The sequence below is a fragment of the Zonotrichia leucophrys genome, chromosome 1A (assembly GCF_028769735.1).
Source record: "Zonotrichia leucophrys gambelii isolate GWCS_2022_RI chromosome 1A, RI_Zleu_2.0, whole genome shotgun sequence".
Lineage (NCBI taxonomy): Eukaryota > Metazoa > Chordata > Aves > Passeriformes > Passerellidae > Zonotrichia > Zonotrichia leucophrys.
The window spans coordinates 36,452,676-36,472,864 of record NC_088170.1 but is presented as its reverse complement, the minus strand read 5'-3'; the positions used below and the strand labels follow the sequence as shown (position 1 = coordinate 36,472,864).

Sequence of the window (20,189 nt, the reverse complement as noted above, 5' to 3'; positions counted from 1 at the left end):
AAAAATATACTGTAATGTTTTAGAACTGAGTCACAGGCAAGCAAAATCCAGGCAAATGCAAGTGCAAATAGGCACTGCCTATGGGTTCCAAGCCAAGACATTTTTCAGCAATTGTATGCCTAATCCTAGAAAAATTGGGCTCACTCAGAGTTGTCACATACACTGCAGCACTTGATTTCCCAGTGATTCAACTAATAGTATGTTCAAGGAGTGTAGGCCAGAAGAAAATGGATTCAAACCTTATAGCTGGGATACCATAACACATGGTGATAGCAATTGGCAATAAATAGTTGCACATTGAGAGACATTATTTGTAAAGATGTTGTTAACGAAGCCCTCCCTTGACGCCTAGTAGAAGTTAGAGAACTAATAGACCTTTTCAAGAACGGTTGAGCCATCGGTTCTGTGCTGACACTGTGTCTTACAATAAAGGCATTTCTAATGTCCTTCAGCGATGGCGGGTGATCAGAGAATACGGAAATGATACTGCATTTCCCCGAGACATTCGTGCCTTCCTGGTGTCTACTATTTGGCTTTATAAAGTGCTTTATGATGCTGCAAATACACTATATGAGTTATGTAATTACTGTCTGCTCTCTGCCAGAGTCCTGAGAACATTCACAGAAATACTTTTATATGGGTAATGAAATTTTCCCAGACCTTTTTAAATATGAGTTTCATGACTACTAACTCCTCAGGAGTTTTTCCCCTTAGCAAGTCCACCAATATTGCTGGGGTATGTAAAAGCAATGTAAAAGTTATCTCTTAAGTTCTAAACTGCAATTTAACTGAAGTTGCAATATTGGCTATACTCTGGAGCAAAGTTCTTTGTTTCTTTTATCTGGTTCAGTCCTATCTTTTTCTGTTCAGACTGGGAGAAGGAGAAAACCTGGCAGAGATCAAATACTTGCAGAACACGAACACTAACATTTCTAGAATGAGCCAGTGTTCCCATTGCTAGAGGGATGGAATACTAAAAACCTACTGTCATTATGGCTGAACCTTAGAAATTTGGAGATGCTCTTTGGCTGGATAACATCTTGAAAGTTGGATGCTTGTCTGAAACTCTGCCAGTTCTGCCTGATTTTTCCCACTCTCTCCAGATGGTGCTGGAGGACTTCCTGGGAACAATCTTTCATCAATGTGTTTTATTTTATCAATGCATGCCACAATGGCTGTGCGTGGTTCCAGATGGAGCCATGTGTCACAAATGTAACAGTACGAGGGAATGCAGTCAATACAGAGACAGAAACTTCAGTTTTTCCAATGCAAGAAGTTTTTAGAATCAGGTTGAAGACTTTGTTTTAACTTCTGCTTTTCCCCAACCCAGTTTGCCCCACACTGGACTTCTCTGGAGAGCAAAGGAGGTGAGGTGTTATCAGGTCTTTTACCATGGTTTTCTCTTCCTCTCCAGAACCTTTCAGTGCTGACGTATGGGTGATGATGTTTGTGATGCTGCTTATCATCTCTGCGGTGGCTGTCTTCGTCTTTGAGTACTTCAGCCCTGTGGGCTACAATCGGTGCCTTGCTGATGGCAGAGGTAAGGGGGGCTGTTTCTTGCTATGATCCCCTCTGGTTTCCACTCTCTGTTTGTTTGTTGGGGTGTTCCTTTGCCTTGAATGCGATAGGGATCTAGCCTGCTCTGAGCTCTGCATTCAGACTGAAGAGGACGGGGATGGAGGCGGAAAAAAGGCTGTGAAGAGAGCAGATGTGTATAATGGATCATTTGCTTGGCGTGAGAGACGGAGCTGTGTCGCCTTTCATGTCTAAAGCACATACCAGCTCCAACTTGTTTCTCATTGAAGGAAAATGGGCCCTGGTAGCCAGTGCTGGCAGGGCCTACGATGCTGCACTCTGAGGCAATCACAGGGCTCAGCACTGTCAATCCATCCTTCAGTGCTGCATCTCCCTGCACAGCAAGTCACTCTGCTGGCCTCCTGGCACAGTGCTGTGTCCTCCAGAATCCACATCTGTCACCTGGTCAGGTCCTTCCCTGCCTTTCTGGCTTTCTAAGTCCAACTGAGAGAATGGGAAACTCATTTTCTTGGGAGTGGGTAAAAAAATTATTTTTCAAGGGCAGCAGGAAATTTTGGACCAAGCAAGTGATCCATTTTTGTGGTTCTGATCTTCAGAAGACAGACAGATGAATTAAAGAAAGGCTGTGTGTCCTTCCTAAGATACAGCTTTTTCCCCTTATTGACATGAAAACAATTAGCAAGTTGAGTCTTCTGTCATCTGAAGATCTTCACCCCCTGGTGAATCAACACTTCAAATCTTTCTGGATTTATTGGTTCATACAGAATAGTGGGAGAGAGACAATTACTGGAAAATGCACTCATTTGCTCCCAAGTTTAGTGCTTTGAGTGAAATTTATGCCATCAAATTAGAGAGGAGTGAAAATAAAAAGTGTTAATGAGAATGCAGGCAGAACCACATATATGGGGAAGTGGAGAACTTGTCTTTTAACATAGAGCTGTGGAGGGCCTTTATGGCACCTGATCATAATTGCATGGATCTGTGGGCACAAGTACTGAGAAACCTGAGTCTCTTAGGAGGTATTAATACAGATGTGGAACTGGAAGCAGGTTTTAGTACAGGCATGCAGTTATGCAGTTGTTAAGTTAGCCAAACTGCAGCTACAAGTCTCAATATTTCTGAGTAATTATGAAGAGTATTGCATGATCAGACAGATATTATCCCTGAGAGATGAAATATGAAGATACAGAAATCTGCTGCAGAGACTGCAATGCTGAATTTGGTAATGAGAACCCTGGCGAATGTTACTTTGGCTGCATTTGAACTATGACAGTACACCTTAAACAGCTGCATTTTCTCTTTACGGACATCAAGACTTTTGGATTGGAATCTCCCATTACAATCTTGGTTTGTGCCTGACAAAATAATTGTGGAAGCACATAAGGTGATCAGTGGAGAGAGGAAGGCTTTTAGAAGGGAACTTCTCAAGATTTCCTTCCACCATATAGTTCCCACTGATGTTTTTCAGGCCCTTCACCTGTATATCTTCGGACACATTAGGTAGAGAGCGATATAAAAATACCACTCCAGCATGTAAAAAGACAAAGACTGCCAAACTATGTTTCTCTTAGGAACTTCACCTCCCTGGAATTTAAAGGCACCTGTTTACCAGGTGATGACTGTGCTCTGAACTTGGTGTGCAGTTCCCTGGGTAGAAAATGAGCCCCTTGCATTCTTCAGTTGTGTTTAGGGTAACACGGTTAGTGTTTCCAGATGATCCATGCTATTTGCTGCTTGGAGGTTTGGAGGGGCATGTCAAAACTTTCTTTCGTTTTGCTATTTTGCTGGAGTCAACCACAGGCAGCAGAACTAGGGCCCAATCAGCCTGCCTGAGGAGATAAAGTGTGGGATGCTGATCAGGTTGGCACCATTGGAGAAAGGACAGATGCTTGAACTGTTCCATTCATCCAAAGAGGATCTTCTCAGTGTCCAAAGAGTGATCACATCAGCATTCTCCCTCTCAGCTCTTCTTGTGCTCAAGCTGAGGAAATTCTGGGTTAGATTCCCACTAATGGAACCAGCACGTGCTGGGGATAGAGGATTGCTGGGAAACAGGTGCCATTTCACATGTTTTCAGATCTAGTGCTTCCTTAGCACACATGGCTTCTGGGGAATGACTGAGCTTCCACACTGAAAAGGGAGAAGAGGAAAATAGGAGCTTTTAAAACACTGGATCTGCTCCTGGACTATCTAGGGCAGACCTGCAGATTTTCTTAAGGTGGAAGAAGTATATGTCACTGCCACGTACCTTAGACACAAAATATGGGGAGAGGGAGCTGTGTTGTTCTCTGATTCATGGATCTTCAACAGGCTGAGTAATGAAACATTCATGCAGAAGTACTTGTAGAGCCCTGTTATTTCAGATGGTGCTCTTCCTCATACCTTTACAAGTACAGTAAAGAGAGCCATGTTTTACACAGATGTATACTAGGAGTTTGAGGACATTACTCTTGAACAGATAGAAATGAGGATAGAATGTTTCTGAGCAAATTCTGTTTCTGGGGACAACTCTTCAACCAAAATTAAATGTTTGGTCTTTTAGATACTTCAATCAAATTTAAAAAATGCCCTTGTATAATGTTTCAGTGGAAGTCCCTGAGATAGAAAAATATGAAAATCTGAGGACATTTTTAAAGAATAATTTTTCAGGTTGTATGTAGCTGAGATATGGTAGCATGAACTTCGGGGAGTGCAGCTGCAGATATTCACCTCACAAGTGGGAACAGATTCTGCTCTTAACTCTGAAATCAAGATGTGTATATGACTGGAAATGCAGACCACTTACTGTCAGATGCTCACTGTGGGATCATGTTTCTCAATCACTCTAGAGCCAGGAGGTCCCTCTTTCACCATTGGCAAAGCTATCTGGCTGCTGTGGGGGCTGGTGTTCAACAACTCTGTGCCAGTACAGAATCCCAAGGGTACCACTAGCAAGATCATGGTGTCGGTGTGGGCCTTCTTCGCTGTCATCTTTCTGGCCAGCTACACTGCCAACCTGGCTGCCTTCATGATCCAAGAGGAATACGTGGACCAGGTGTCTGGCTTGAGCGACAAAAAGGTAATGTATCCCCCCAAACCCTCAACGCAGTCTTTTCCACAGAATAGGCTGCTCTACCATCCCTTCCTTTCACAAGGAAAGTGGGCAGGTGTTTTCAGAGTCACACCATCAGAGCTTTAGACGCTAGTTTAAATAGCACAACTGTTCTTCATTGGTATTCAGTTGCACTTTTACATGCCTTAAGCACTTCAGGAATGAATTATAGACTGAACTGAACTGTGCTTGCTTGCATGATCCCAAACCACACCTTGACTGTCAGCAAGAAACACATTAATGGAGCTTTGGAGATGATGTGTATAATGGCTGTAACCTGTTTTTTCAGGATTAAATAATTTGTTTTGGGTAGGAATGCTGTCCATTAGGCTAGCAAATATGATCTATTAATTTATTCTGAAAACAAGTTCTGTCCATGGGGGTAAATCACTGTGCCTTTGATGATTTACTATTGCTTGCATTTGCAGTTATACTGTTGTTTTTTCAAGGTGTTTGGAGGCTTACCACAAGAAATCATTTTGTGTTCAGACTGCATTTCAATGCCTTGTTTATCTGCGCAGCATTTTGTCCATGCAGAGCATTCGCTTCTGCTGGACTCTGAAATTTGAGGATTTGAGATTGCTGATACATGCAGGGTAGCACTGTCTGGCTCGTGAGGGTGCAATGCTTTGTGCACTCCTTTACTTTTGTTTTCTGGTGATGCTACTCACAAGGAATTGAGTATTGTGAGGCTCAATGGCCCATGCTGAGCTTGTTACTCAGTCACTGGGGCTGCTTAAGGGGTCATGCCACTGCAGGGCAGCCAAATAGCAACGGGTTGCACACAATGCTGCTGGGGATAGCAGCAATAGGAGGACTGCAAGTGTCAGTTGTGGCTGCTGGGTTGGTTGTAGTTACTGACTCTTGTGTCCATCATGACAGTCTAGAAACAATTTGTGACCAGGCCTCCTGTGTGTATGGTGTCCTGTTCAGCAGGCTCGAAATCCTGTGATGGATTAACCATAGGAGCTTTTCTTACTCCTTTTGTTCTTTGGTTTTTGGTTGTTTTTTTTTTTTTCCTGGAATGAAACATGGCGCAGAATAATACAATCCATGCAGAAGTGCTCCTGTTATTTGTTTTCATTTTGACCTCAATTTGTTTCACATTGTCTCTTCATTTGCCATGTGCTGTGTTGAGGACGGGGTGGAGGGGAGGATGCTTTTCTGTCAGGTGGAGATTGTTGCAGAGACTCCTTAGAAACTGTGAGCTCTAACCTTCAGATTGAAAGATACTGTTCAAAACCAGCCAGCCCTATCAGAGGTAACATTAGTTTGTCATCATTAGGTTTTCAACTATCTGAGCTAAATGGGATAGTTTGTACCTGTGATCTATTGTTTCAGGCTGTGCCTAGGCTCATGGAGAGAACATGCTTTCATTCTCACATTTTTCAAGATCTTCTTCATACCTGCAGAGATATGTGCATGAAATATCATTTGAAAGCAGTGACTGCTGGAACTTCACAGAGCCTTTGAATACAAATTTCTAGGCCAGTTTTAGTTGATTTCACTGTAGGGCCACCTGTGTGTATTGGATTGAGGCCATTTTCTTCTACTTCTCTGCCAATGTACCTGTATTTACTTTTGCTATGCTAAAGCATATGTGCTTTTTTCCTTGGGGATGAGAAAGGCAATAGTACATAGAGGATTGTGGTATGCCTCAAACATAGCTGCTAGTGCAAGTGCAATATTTGGGTAAGATTACAACCTACCAGAGCATCTGGAATCAAATGAAAATTGGCTGGTGAAACTGAAGGCCAACAGCTGCCTTTGGGCAATAAAGCAGGTGGGACTAACTCCATCCAAAATAAAGCGAGTGAATGAGCTTGATCTACTGGGCTTATGGATTTTACTCTCTGAATATGCAAAGGGCCCTGTAGGATTTGTGAGCAGTCATCCAAACATTTGTCACAGTGCTTCAAGATCCCCTGGTCTGGGAGGAATTCACTCTTCTGAATCTGATCTTTACCCTTTTCTGAAGCCTGCACACTGCTTGCAACTCACTGACCCTCTCAGTGCACTGCTTGGCCAGGATGAAGGGCACAGACACATCCAGGGCACATGGAGGTGCACTGTGTTCTACCTCACTTCTCTTGTCTGCTTAAAGCCAGTCCAGACTTTCAAAAGAGGCAGTCACTGTTCAAAGCCAGGTGGGAAAGGCTGTTTTCCAAGGGGAAAGATTGATGCTTCCAATCTCTTTTATCCCAAATGTATGATCTGGTGTCCGCAGCAAAAGTCAGGCAGATTGGTCTCCTGGCCTTCTCCATCAGCTGGTAAGGACACCTGTGTCCAGCACAAGGACTCAGCAGATGATGTAATCCAAGCCAATCGGCAAAGTGACAGTAACAAAATTATATTGTTCCTACTTGCCTAGACCCAGATCTGCTTGCAAACGTCTCTGTAGTTTGACAGTACCTGGGGAAGGTGTCCCACTGACACTGCAGAGCAGCCAAAATGCCAGATGTACTCACAAAATCCATTCCTGTACCTGGCTGGCGTGCACTTGCCAAGGTCAGACTGGCTGCACTCTACAACAGCAATCCTGAGCATCTCCTTGGAACCCCTTCCTTAGGTTTTGCCTGGGAAGAACAACTGTAAGAGACGCCTACAGCTGCTGGCATGCCACTTCCCCAGAAAAGCTGACTGAAATGCTCTAGATGGCCCAGGATGGTGGATGTCTCTTGGATGATGTCTTGGTTGTGCCCCAGCATTTACTTCCTAATGGCATGCAATACAATGACTAAAGTCATGCCCCCGCTGTGCTTCTGTGGATGCTTGAGCATGTCTGTCTGAGCTGGGCTGGAGTGGATGCCTCTGTCCCAGGGTACCAGGTTGAACTGAGGGTGTCTGGAGGCGCCTTGTATGAATGTAGAGACCTCTGCCACTCTCTCTCTGTCCCTGATGATGCTGACCTTGCTGAATGCCACCCTTTGAGCATAGCTGGCTCAAAACAGGTGCCAGAGTCGGGGCAGGAGCCCACCTTATGATGGCTGTTAGTTCCCTCATGTTAACCTTGGGATCTGCTAAATCACACATCAAGCTTTAGCTCTTAACTCTGGGGCAGCCATGGGCAGTTTGAAGGGGGAGAAACCTGCTCCTGCCTGAGAGCAGCACTGGCCTCGTCAGCTCTGCAGGAAAAGTCCTGGTGTTGACAGCATCTCCTTTCCAGCTCCCTGTGCCTGTGGCATGCTGAACCACTTTCCTCCAGCGCAGGAGCCAAAGCAGCACCTTCCACCTCCACTGGTCCACCGTGTGCAGCAGAGGGGCTGGAGGTGTTCCTGGCAGGGGCAGTGCCACAGTGGCCGTGCCAGCTCCCAGCAAGCCCAGCTGGAGCATCTCTGCACGTGCTGCTGGGCTGCATCCATCCAGGGGGCTGCTGCTGCTGCCCTGAGCCCTGAGAAAGCCCCAGTGGTGAGAGGGCCTGCTGCAGAACGTGCAGTCAGCTCCTGGGTCTGGGTTTCATCTGAGTGCAATCAGAAGATGTAACCCAATTTCCATTAGCGGGAGAGCCTCAGACACATTAGAGAAACAAGCGCCTGCGGTATTTTGGTCTAACGAAGGCAATAAATACAGGAAAGATTATATAAAATGAACTAATGTGTGAAGTAATCTAATAGCTATACGTAATTTCCATTCATATAAAGTAGTAATAGAATAAAAGCAAATGTGGACAGCCAGCAGGGCATTTAAATAAAGTGATTTAGAAGGCAGTAGGTTAATAATAATAAAAAAAAATAGTATCCTTTCCTATAAATTAGTTGGAAATGCCAAAGAAGTTAATAAAGTATCAAAATGGTAATTTGTAATTGACATGAAAAGAAGAGAAATTGATTTCTGCATGCCTGCAAATTAATATAGATTGCTGAAATTTCACACGCATTTGACTTATTTGCTTTTCAAGATGTTAATGCAATGTTGAGACAAATGCAGCATGGGTCAGTTATTTTTTTAATAGATATGAGTTTATTTCTTTTCTTGAAAGGTAGGTTTTGAAGTTAAAACTGGGCAGTATTTTTAAGAAAAAAAAAACCAAACTTGAGGAGAGTATAAGAAGGCAGAAGGAATTTCTGGTATTTTCCAAAATAGCTCATTTTAGTACACTTTATATAAAATACTTTGATATTTCTGACATGTATTTTGACATGTCATTTTCTAAAGGCACTACTCATAAAACTGACCTACATTTAAGGGGGAAGAAAGTGGAAAAGAGATTTTTTTTTCTGTAACAAAAGAAGGGGACAGACAGAGATAATTGGAAGACGAAACAACATAGGTAGATCTGGGGTGAATGGAACATTTCAGGTTGATACAAAACAAAAGCCACACTGAAAAACCTACAAAAAGACACTGAAAAACCTACAGAAAGAAAAGAATCTGTTCTTTTCTGGCAGTAATAGATGCTTGGCTGTGAAACTGAAAAATGAATTATTTCCCACATTGTACTTTGTGGCACATTAAATCGAAATTATACAAGGATCCCAGATATGCAAGGATCCCAGACTTAAGCGTGTGCTTAACTTTGTGCTCATGAGTGGTGACATTAAAGTCAATGGGCTATTATTCACATGATTGAAGTCAAATGCTTCCCTGAGCTTGCAGCTTTTGTACAACAAATACCTGTTCTGGAGAAGTCCGGGGAAAATGCAGAGCAGACACCTTCTGCTAGACGTTTTTAAAGAGGACTAAAGTGAGGGTCAGTCTTGTGCCTTGTGAGCTCTACAAGGGGAAGATTGTCTAACTGGATAACTTGGAGGCAGTACAAATCTTCCACAGGATTAAATATTTAGTGTTAACTGACATTTGTGGTACTTCCTCACATTTCAGCAGGATACAAAGGAAGTTTTATGTGGCAGTGTCCGAAGGCAGAAAGTAGGTAATCTTTCAACAGCAGAATGATTTTTATTGTCAGGACACCTTTGTGGAGATATGAGTTAGGCAGACAGAAGAAGGACCATGCCACTTCCAATCCTGTCCTCTTGTGATAAATCATAACCTTTTCCAAAATGTGTAAATATGATGCACCTTACTTGACTAAAAAACCTCCCCAAGATAAAGAGGTTCTTGAATCTCCAGACCTTATGTCATGGGGTAGAGTTGAATTTCTTTCCACAGTGCTTCCCTAGGGGTACATCTCCTTGTAAATTAGTTGAACTGTGCCTTTTGCTTAAATATGACCTTTATCAATAACAGTGGTATCAACTACAGTGCTTAATAAAAGAAACACTGGTTCATAGTGAAGTGTAACAAACTCAGAGCGCGGATAGTCTGAAATATTATGGCTTAAAATCTGATTGTTTCTCTGCATGTCCTTGTAAATCATCAGGTGCTATAGTAAGAAGTATTTTAAAATATTATATAGTGTAGCTATATATTATGTGTAAACACACATAATGCATGTGTACTATGTGTAATTACATTTATGCTAGAAGTTTTTTATTAATAAATAGCTATTAAATTGTTACAGCTGATCATATGTTAGTAATAGATTTTTCTATTTTGTGACACATTTATTGTATACATAAATACAATCTTTGATAATTTTTTGCAGTTGCAGATGGGTGTGTTTATCATAGATTTTTAGACATTCTGCAGTTTTTGTATTGGGATAATTTTATGCTTTCTGAGATCTTTGGAACAAACCTCTGTGCCTGTATGCTAAAATGTGATTCAGTAGATTTTTTAAGACTATAAATATTTAAAGTCAGTGGGTCTTCAAACATGTTTTGTTTTCCCCCTGCTTCAATCCTAGTTTCTTTGTCATTCTCCCTCTTTTTCTTCACCTCAGCACTGTACAGTGCAGAGCAACAAGGAGGCTGCAGTGTGTTTTAGCCTTCACTTGGTCTCGCATGATTCTCTTTTTCTGTTCATCTGTAGGGACTTCCCTGGTATCAAAAATGACTGGGGGTTGAAGGGATTAAGGGCAGCCAAGAAGGGTTTGGGAGTGCAGGTGGACAAGAGGCTGGGCACAACCCAGCAATAGCACTCACAGCACAGAAAGCCAGTTGTATCCTGGGCTGCATCCAAAGGAGCGTGGGCAGCAGGATGAAGGAGGGGATTCTGCCCCTTTGCTCTGCACTGGTGAGACCCCACCTGCAGTGCTGCATCCAGCTCTGAGGTGTTGTCTACTGAATAAAAAGAACCATGGACCAGAGTGAGTCCAGAGGAGGCCACCAAAATTATTAAAGGGATGGAGCATCTCTCCTTACAAGGAAAGGCTGAGTGAACCACGATTGTCCAGCCTGGAAAAGGGAAGGCTTCAGGGTGACTTAATTGTGAACATACAAGGGAACATACAAGAAAGATGGAGAGAGACTTTAACAAGAGCATGTAATGGCAGGACGAGGGGTAAGGGCTTCAAATTGAAAGAGAATAGGTTTAAATTAAGAATTAGGGAAAAAATTATTTGCTGTGATGGTGGTGATGCACTGGAAGCAGTGCCCAGAGAAGTTGGGGATGCCTCATCCCTGGAACTGTTCAAACCAGGTTGGATGGGGCTCCTAGTGAAAGGTGTCCCTGCCCATGGCATGAGAATTGGGGTTAGATTGTCTTTAAAGTCCATTCCACCCCATTCTATTATTTAATGACACTAAAATCTTCTAATGGAACTATTTAGGATTTCTACAGCTAAAATGCAGTTTAGTCGGGAACTTAAGCAGGTAAGATATGAGGAGAGGGGATACTCAGAGTCAGACTGTCGGCCTAGTTCATCCTTGCTGGAAAGGAAGAAATGCAAACCCCTCGGTTTTGTTGCAGGTACAGATGAGAGTTGCAGGATGAGGGACTTTGGGGATGGGGCCGTGGCGTAGTCCTTAGCTTGCAGCTTTTGGATTCCCCTTCCACAGCACCCTGGTCTTTTCCAGGCCTTGGCCACCACTGACCCTTTCTTTTCATCTTCCTTTTCAGCAGCTCTTGGAGCTATCCCCTTTGGAGGGAGTGGTTAAATTTGGTTGCTTCTGTGCTAATTGCTTGGCAGTCTGGAAAAAGCTGTCTTTGGAGAATTACGTAAGGGGGAGAGTGAGAGAGGGAAGCAAAGGATTGTCCTGCTTCTCACATCAGTATAAGTCAGGGGACAGGAAAACAATGAATATTTTTATTTATTATTTATATGGTGCCATAAATGTACTTGGCGCTTTGCAGTCAAATAAAAGACAATGGCCCTGCCACCAAAATTTGGCAGCCTGAGAGATGAGAGCTGACCTCCTTCAGCTGAATGATCAGGGCTGAATCACTGGTGGGGAAGGGATGAGAGTAATCTACAGGATTAACCAAAAAAGCCCCAAAAAATACAACAACTGTATCCCCACACTTTCATTCCTGATGCCTAGTGACTGTGACATTTGGAGTTATATGCACATACATATACTTGATAAATACTTGGCAGGTTGTATCTTTCCAAACATTTTTACTTCACTGCATGCTTTACTTTACTTTATTGCCCTGCTTCTCCCAGGCCTTTGGCTACTCAAGGTCAAGCTTCCCCATAATCTGGGTGGCCCATTAGACTTGTTTACTCCAGATGTAGCTCAGTGCCCCAGGACTCACATGGGAGTGATGTGGCTTTCATTTCTCTGTCTTTCACTTGCAGGTAGGAGGCAGTTTTGATCAGAAGGTTAAAGGAAGGCATTATCTCCCAGCTCTGGGAAGGTGCTGCCCTGTCTGAAGTGCCCTGCTTTTTTGCTTTGCATCTCTGCCCTACAGATGTGCTTAAGAAATTGCACTAATGTAATTACTAAGCTTTTAAAATTGCTTGGATGAAAATTATGGCCCCTGTGAAGTCTTTTGGAGGTTTGCCAGGCTTGTGCAAGGTTTCACCTGGCAGCCCAGTGGATAGTACCCACATAATAGTAGGAGGATCTGACCTTCCTTTGTTAGTGAAAATGGGTTAGAAATGGAATTGCTTCCCCACCAAACTACATCCTCTGAATTTCTCAGAGTGTTTCATAATTTGTTAACCAGCTGTCTCATGTGCAAACAAAGCAGATTTCAAATTCCTCTGTACTTAGCTGTCACCTCTCCTCTCAAGGTCTTTTTAATCAGTTAATTTTCTCCCTCTGAATGAACATCTACACTCCTAATGATATTAACATGAGTGTAGTAAGTGGCATCTTTCTGCCTCATGAATTTCTCTTTTGTGTTTGCCTGGTATTATTCAGTAGATATCCTTTGTCCCATTGTGTGTAGCTTCCAAGGAAGCTGACTTTGAAGAATTAGATACATGGCATGATTTGATGCTGGATAAACAGATGATCTCCATCCTCTACATGCATGCAACCAAGATTAAAGTGCACCATAGCTGTGATTTCATAGCACCCTTCATTGCAACAGCTATGACTGTGGTGCTCTGATACCATACATACAAACACTGAGCTTTTGGCTCTGACTGGTGAAGCTCAGTGATTCCTGCAGATTTCTGGTCAAGCTTGAGGGACACCCAGCAGTGACTTGAAGCCTATATACTGCCACATGTGTTCTGAGGAATATTTAAGGCTTTACTGTTACATGTCAGGTGGAGAAACTGCACAGAGCCTGTGTAATGTTCCCACACTTGCCCCACGCGGAAGGCTGAGGTGTGCTGGTGGTGGGTGGGCTCTGTCTGTTCGTGATGTGGGATCCTGCAGTGGCCCCTCAGGCCTGGGTCGGCATCAAGGCAGTGTGGTGGCAGCAGGCATGAGCAGCTGTGTCCATGGAGGACGTGGGATCCCTGACATGCTGTCTGTTTGGGGGGATGCTGCCGTGCCCAGGGTGCAGGAGTGGAACAGAGCAGGTCTGTACATGGCAATCCAGCTTGCAAAGAGGCTGCGCAGTCCTACTGTGTGCACTGCTCTGGCAATAACTGCATGTGATGGAGGCTTCTTCCACCACTTGGATCTCTGCTTTCATCTCAGTCATTTTGCAAGGACAACTATTTTTAAAGTTGCTATATTTGAACTCTTTTCTTTTGCTTTCACCTGCCCCCCCCCTCACCTCTGCATTGTCACCAGGTTGCTCTGTTCCCTTTCCTGACCCGCACATGTCCATATTTCACCAACAGACATTCACAGATATTTTTCTTTCTTGTTTGTGGGTCTGACCCACACTACATCTTCCTTTAAAAGGGACTTTAATAGAATTCTTTGCCAACTTCACTGCAGTCAGCTGCACTAACTGATAACTCCTTTCTTGGACTTATCTAGAGCAATTCATGGGTGAAAGCGCTATGCAAAGCAAGACAGAGAATTTGAAACATCACTGGGTACTGAATAATAAGATAAACCACAAAGTCAAAGTCTGAGGGAGGACAGGGTACTTTTATGCCCTCCCAAAATTGACATATTTGATTTGGTGCTGTTTGGTCCCCATTTTTTTAGCTTCCTTTTTTTTTGTTTGTTTATGCATCAAGACGTGTTGGTTGACTAGTGAAGACATGAAACTGGGGTTTCAGGAAGAGTTGATGTGGCAACTGGATTCAGAGCTTGAGGAGTCCCAGCCACTGCTGAAGAGGCAGAGAATATTATTGTGATGGAAAGCAGGAGGGAACTAAAAAGAGCTAGGGTAAAAGGATGATCTGAAAACTCATAGTCACTTGGAAATGGCTGAGAGTTCCACCTTGGAAATAAAAAATGTCTGTAATGTCAAAACTACATGACTGTGCACAGAGGAGAGGGATGCTTTAGGAATGAATCTCAAGAAGTATCTGTACAAGAGAGTCATTAATAATAGAGAATAAGCAGCACAGTCACTTTAGTCTGCTCTCCTCACAGACTTGTACCAGTGCTAAGATTTAGGTTTGCTGTATGCTTTTCTGCCTATGCTGTTGGGCTGGCACAGCTAGTCCACTCAGAGCTGGGATGCAATTTTGTCAATATTACAGTGTCTACACCAACAAGCCACCAGCAGTTGCAAGTTCTGTGCTCGAAATCTGTAGAGCACCTCCTCTAGCAGGACAGGGGACTGGGGCCATGGGTTTGTGGATGTGCCTACGTGCACAATCCAACTGCAGAAAGAAGGGAATACAGTAAAAGCTCTGAAGATGGTGCTGGCAGTGTTGATTGACATTCCAGAAACAAACTGGTCGCTACCTGGATGCAGATCAGGACAGAGTTGCAGCTTTGAAGAACTTGCAAGCTGAAAATGAAAGATTGACAAAACATGACATAATACAGAGAGGCCCTGAGAAGAGGAATAATAAGCATGAACTCTGATTAGCATTGTTTGTGTTGCCTTACTGCAAGCTTTTTTGGTGTAATATTCTCTCAGCATCTTTGGATCTTGATCAGATTGTTCTTGATATGGTGGAACCATCAAGATATGGTTCTTGATATGGGGATCAGATCTGTTCTTGATTGGTGAACATATATGTTCACCAACCAAAAGTAAGTCAAGGAAAGACCTGCAGGATACAGCCAAAGGACAACAGCAAGAATGGTTGCAGGTCCACAGCTTGCAAAGAAAGACTAAAGAAACTGGGCTTCTTTAGCTGCAGTCAAAGAACATGGAGAAGCAGCAGCACAATGGTCTTCAAAAACATAAAATTCACCTTCAGAGAAGAAGAAACTATTTGGATTTCCCTGCCCACAGACAAGATAACAGAAAGTATTGCAGTTGTATTTGCAGCTGGAAGACTTTAGTTCAGATACTTGGAACAACTTTCTAGTAGTAAAGCTCTGGTGGGTAATGTCCAGGGAATGGAGGAGTCTCCAGCCATCTTCCACAGTGAACTGGATTAAGAGCTGTCAGGAATGGTGATGCCCAGGAGGGACTCACTGGAGAGACAGAGGTGGAAGAGACATCTTCTCAGGGTCAAATCCAGGTTTGGGATTCTGTGACCTTGTTTATGGTGCAGCTTGAGGACAAAAATTATATATTTTGGGGATAAGAAAAAACCAAGATTTTTCTCTTTGAGAGTTGTCCATTAGCTGTGACAGAATTAATTTCCTAGCTGAAAACAGAGGACAGACACAGAAGGCAGCTATGGAAAGACATGCTGCTGTGGACATGTGTAACCTATCAGGACTTAAGTACAGGCATAGAGCTACCTCAGAGTTAGACCTGGAAACCACTGACCCACTCTTCAGTTTTTAAGGTTCTGAAGGAAGCTCTTGTGCAAACAGCCTGGTTGGATTTTCAGGCAATGAAGAAAGGGGCAAGCTGACTGCAGTGACATACAGCTGAACCAGAACAAGAGGAGACAATCAAGGATGCTTGGGCAATGCAAAGAAGTTGTACATTAGGGGGTGGTGGGCACTTCAGGCTTGTTGCTACCCATAGTGGTTGGCTCCCTGTGCTTTTGGTGGGAGATGCCCTGAGTGCTGAATGGCCCAGTGGCTAGATTCATTTAGTCTGATGTAGATGTCTAGAGCTATTTTAGGTGTACTGGAGTGTCCAAACTACCCTCAGGTGGTGGGCAAATTTGACACAGGGACTATGAGCGACCTGTTCCCGGGGTGAAATTCCCTAGGCATCTCAGCTTGGCACTTACTTTTGGGTAAATGAAGCGAGCTCAAAAGTATCTAACATGGGCTTAAGCTCTTTTGGACTTGCAGCTAGCAGAGGAGCTGAATTTGTGGCGCTCAGTTTGATGGGTCAGAGCTGTGGAGCTCCCTGTGGTAGAAAACTTTAACTGGTCATCAGGGCATTACAGAGTGTAAGGAGCCCTCCCAGAGAGGCTGTGTAAGGGTAAAGCACTACACCCACACACCCACACACCCACGCACCCACCCTTGCGCCAAGTTCTGCCAGCTCATTATGTTATTCAGCAGTACATTGATTTGGGCTTTTTTTCAGCAGTGTAAAAGTAGATCGGCTGATAAAAAAGAGACTTTTTGTAGCAAGAGCTTGCTGAGTTTGGGAAACTGCTTTCAATGCTATTGGCAAACACTTTACAGTGTAAACAGGGCCTACATGAGGCAGATAAATAAGTGCAGATGTGCTTTTCTGTAGGATCCATTCGGTGATAGACAATATATTGAAAAAAAAATTCTCATCAAATTAATTGTCGCCAATTAGACATAACCCCTTCCCCTCATCTCTAAATCCCCTCCATTTGCTGCTGCATGAATGGGAAGAGCTCCTATCACCTGTTTCATTATGCAGATTGATATCTGAACATCTGAGAACAATGCTGCTTTCTGCACGGCACGGCTCCAAATTGCTAATGAAACAGCTCTGCCAGCCGAGCCACTTCAGCCCGCTTTCACTGCCGCTGTCGACAGCGCTCGTGGAGAGATGGGGAGAGGAGTGGCAAAGGAGCTCTCTGCCCTGAATGTGCTAACAGCTTCCAGCCTGTGTGTTTATTGCTCTCCAGAGGAGGAAGATTTCTGCTCTCTGACTCGGAGAGGTTACTTTTGCAAAGCCGAGGTCTGCTTTGCACTTAATGCTCCTTGATTTCAGTCTGTGGAGTGAGGGGTTGAAGAAGCAGGCAGCCACTGGGCTCTGAACATAGATATCTCATGGCCCAGAGCTACTGCAGCCCTTCAGGCATCCTCGGTGCCTGCTTTCCACCCCAACTTTAGCATCCACCTTCACAACTGATGTGAAGCAAGTGGGACTTCTTTCAGGGGTGAGAGGATGTGCCCACCACCTTGGGTACATAATAGGGGAGCATCTCCCAGCAGAGGTTCCATGGTGAATGAGTGGGAGGATGCAAGTGGGATACATCTCTGTCTGGGGTTCTTTGGGAGCAGGACTGCAGCTGAGCTCTGCTGGTTCCTCACAGGCAGTCACCCCTTGAGGCAGGTAGAGCTGGGCAGCAGGACAGGTCTCCTGCTGCAGGCAGGCATAACGTGGAGCTCCTACAAATGTGGACCCTGTACAGCTGGGTTTTCTCAGCAACTGATGTAGTTGCTTACCTCCCTTTCCCCTATTACCACTGTTTTGTTTTGTTTTTTTTTGCCAGAACCTCACAGGACTTCTCTTTGCAGATGCCTGGAGTAAAGTTGTTGTGACTTAAAGCTCTGACAGGAGAAATTTTTGCATGAAATAATGGGACAGTTCTCCAATTAATCTACATTCTGACCCTTTCTGTCCACATCTGTGGTTAATTCCTTTGTCAGTGTTCACTGCAGCATTGAGATTACCTCTGCACAGACTTCCTCCATGTAATGGCCCCTTCATTGTGCATCAGCTTCTCCCTCATGTCTCAGACTCCCTACAGACCCGTCTGCCAAAGAGCCTTGCTTCCCTGGGGATGATACTTGTGATCCAGGCTCATGGTCCCAGCCCCTGGGAGAAATCAAAGAAGTGGCTTTCCTTACTGAGCTCTTTGACAATCTGTCAATTAACCTTCCTCCTTACAAATCATCTCCAGCTCCTCCACACATTCCTCTACTGTGTTGGCAGAAGAGGACACACTCCTTCCTCATCTATCCCATGAACTTTCTGGGAAGGTTCACACATCTTCTTGTTCCCTCAGGATGAGCTGTGTGGGACAGAAGTTAGTTCAGAATGATGCAATAGTTTTTGACTCTGGAGAGCTCACTGGAGATCTCTTCATCCTTGGACTGAGCTGTGCCCACTTACTGCCAAGAAACACATGGGGATTTTTGAGCTGCTATCTCCTATCAGAAAGCTCCATGCATGTATTGCTATTACTTCTCAAATAGGGAGAAGTAGCTGCTTATCTCTGGCTGCAGGGACTGTGGAGTCAGCTGGACATTGGTTACTTTCAGCTTTGGAAACACTAGGCTAGGTTAGCTGGGGATCTGTGTTCCTCTTGGGCACTCAGGCTAAAATTGTCTGGTGTGGGCCCCACATGGATCCTTTCATATCATTTCCTGTCTTGCTGCTCACCAAGCTATTGCTGAAGAAGTGTGTGTGCATGTTGGTGTGTGGAGAGTTATTTGCATTTGAAGATCTGGTCTGACTAAGGAGTCAGCAGGAGGTAAGGATTGGTGAGTGAATGAGTAGTCTGTGAATTTGAAGAAGTCATCAATCTGACCTCTTTCTCTAGAAATATGCTTTTCCTGTAGCCAGAAACAGTAATTTCTTACAAGAGAAATGTTTTCATTTATTTATTGATTGCCCAGGAGATTCTGGAACCCTTCACCTGTGGTTGCTATTATGGGCTCTGGAACAGTGTGAGAACAAAAGATAGTTCAGAGCTGGGATTATTTCCCTTATCACAGGGAAATGCCTGCCTTTGTAATCCTTCTTACTCCAGTTTGTAGGCACCATGATGGAAGCAGACAAAAGCAGAGATTGTATGATTGGGAATGGAGGGTGGAGGTATAAAATGGACTGGCCAAAACTCAGTCACACAAATGCTGGTCAGGCCAGCCTGATGCTTCTCCTGTTGGCTGCACTCTGTCAGGGGGCTCTGTGGGAATGGGAATGTCTTGTATGCCTTTAAGGTGGGGTTCTGCAGCCTCTGGGAAAGCAAGTTGCCCATCCATGCTGCAATCTCCTGGTTTAGCATGTCAGGGGAGAGATTGTGTTTCTTTGTGTCTGGCATGGCAGTGCCCTCCTTGTGATGGGTCCCCTAGGCTGCTGCTTTAATCAGCTTAGTAAAAAAGAATAATTTTAGCATGCTGCGGTGATTTTCCTCCCATCAAAGTTTGCTTTCATTACAGTCTTTGATAGCTGCGAGTTTTCTTCCTCCCTAGAGGGTGTGACAGAGTTCTAAGAGACACCTTACAGTCTGTTTTATGCTGTGTGAAACTTCTGTTTTGTTGGTGATGCACTAGCCTAAGTTCAGAAAAATAGCCCTGATGTTTTTTTATTGGCTTAAAGCAGTAGGACACGTGTTTCTGTTACACACTCACGTGCACATACAAGTTGGCCCCTCTTGCCATCCAGACTGGAGAGATGAGTTGGCTGGTGCACAGAAACAAGTGAACAGTGTGTAATCTACCCACAGACCCAGCTTCTAGCTGTCCTCATGGCTGAGATGTGAGCAAGATGCACTGCCCTGGCCTCCTCAGCTGAGCTGACCAAGTTCCCAAATGGCTTTAAGTAGAGCTCAAGAACAAGGTTCATCTGCACGTGTTTTGAGCTAGAACTGTCTGTGGATTGCAGCCCTGTAGAAGGTGGCAGTGCATGACTGCACATATTCATGAACCAGGTGCACTCCTGCTCTTAAATGGTTTTGGTGTGACCATTAGCCTCTGGTCAGTGTGCTTCTCAGGATCATAGAAATACACAGTCACACTTGGGAGCCAAGAAATAACACTAGGCAAGCTACTGCTTGATATATCCAGAGAGGAGGAGGCTTCCTTCCATTTAACCTACCTTTGCATCTTTTTCTTTACTGCTTATTCAGTTCCTCGTTTATAGTTCTGTGCTCCTTCTCATCTGCTGGTTCTAGGGGTTTTAAGCAGTCTTGATAATTGACAGTCTAAATTTTACTCCTCATAAAATCCCAGAGAGCATTGATTATGACTTGAGTTAAGCAAGTGGCATATAAAATCTCAGAGGCTTGCAGCCGTGGGGGAATGATATGATGAATGTATTTCTTGTGAGCAGCAAAAGCTTTGGAGTGTTCTGCCAGCTCTGTTCTGGGCATCAAATGTAACTAGTAACTTGCAGCCACTAACAGCATTTTATTTGGGACATTTGCCCAAAACTCTGAAAGCTAATAATTTGCTTGGTG

The 20,189-nt window shown here is 44.0% G+C and overlaps 1 protein-coding gene across 5 annotated transcripts in view; it reads left to right on the top strand.

Annotated features, from left to right (window-relative positions):
* GRIN2B (glutamate ionotropic receptor NMDA type subunit 2B) overlaps positions 1–20,189 on the top strand; it is a 223,989-nt gene that overhangs the window by 191,829 nt on the left and 11,971 nt on the right. For all 5 annotated transcript variants that reach the window (XM_064702234.1, XM_064702235.1, XM_064702237.1 and 2 more), the window contains 2 exons: positions 1,415–1,540; positions 4,365–4,594. In XM_064702234.1, coding sequence (XP_064558304.1) covers positions 1,415–1,540; positions 4,365–4,594 — 356 coding nt within the window. The remainder of the gene's footprint in view (positions 1–1,414; positions 1,541–4,364; positions 4,595–20,189) is intronic.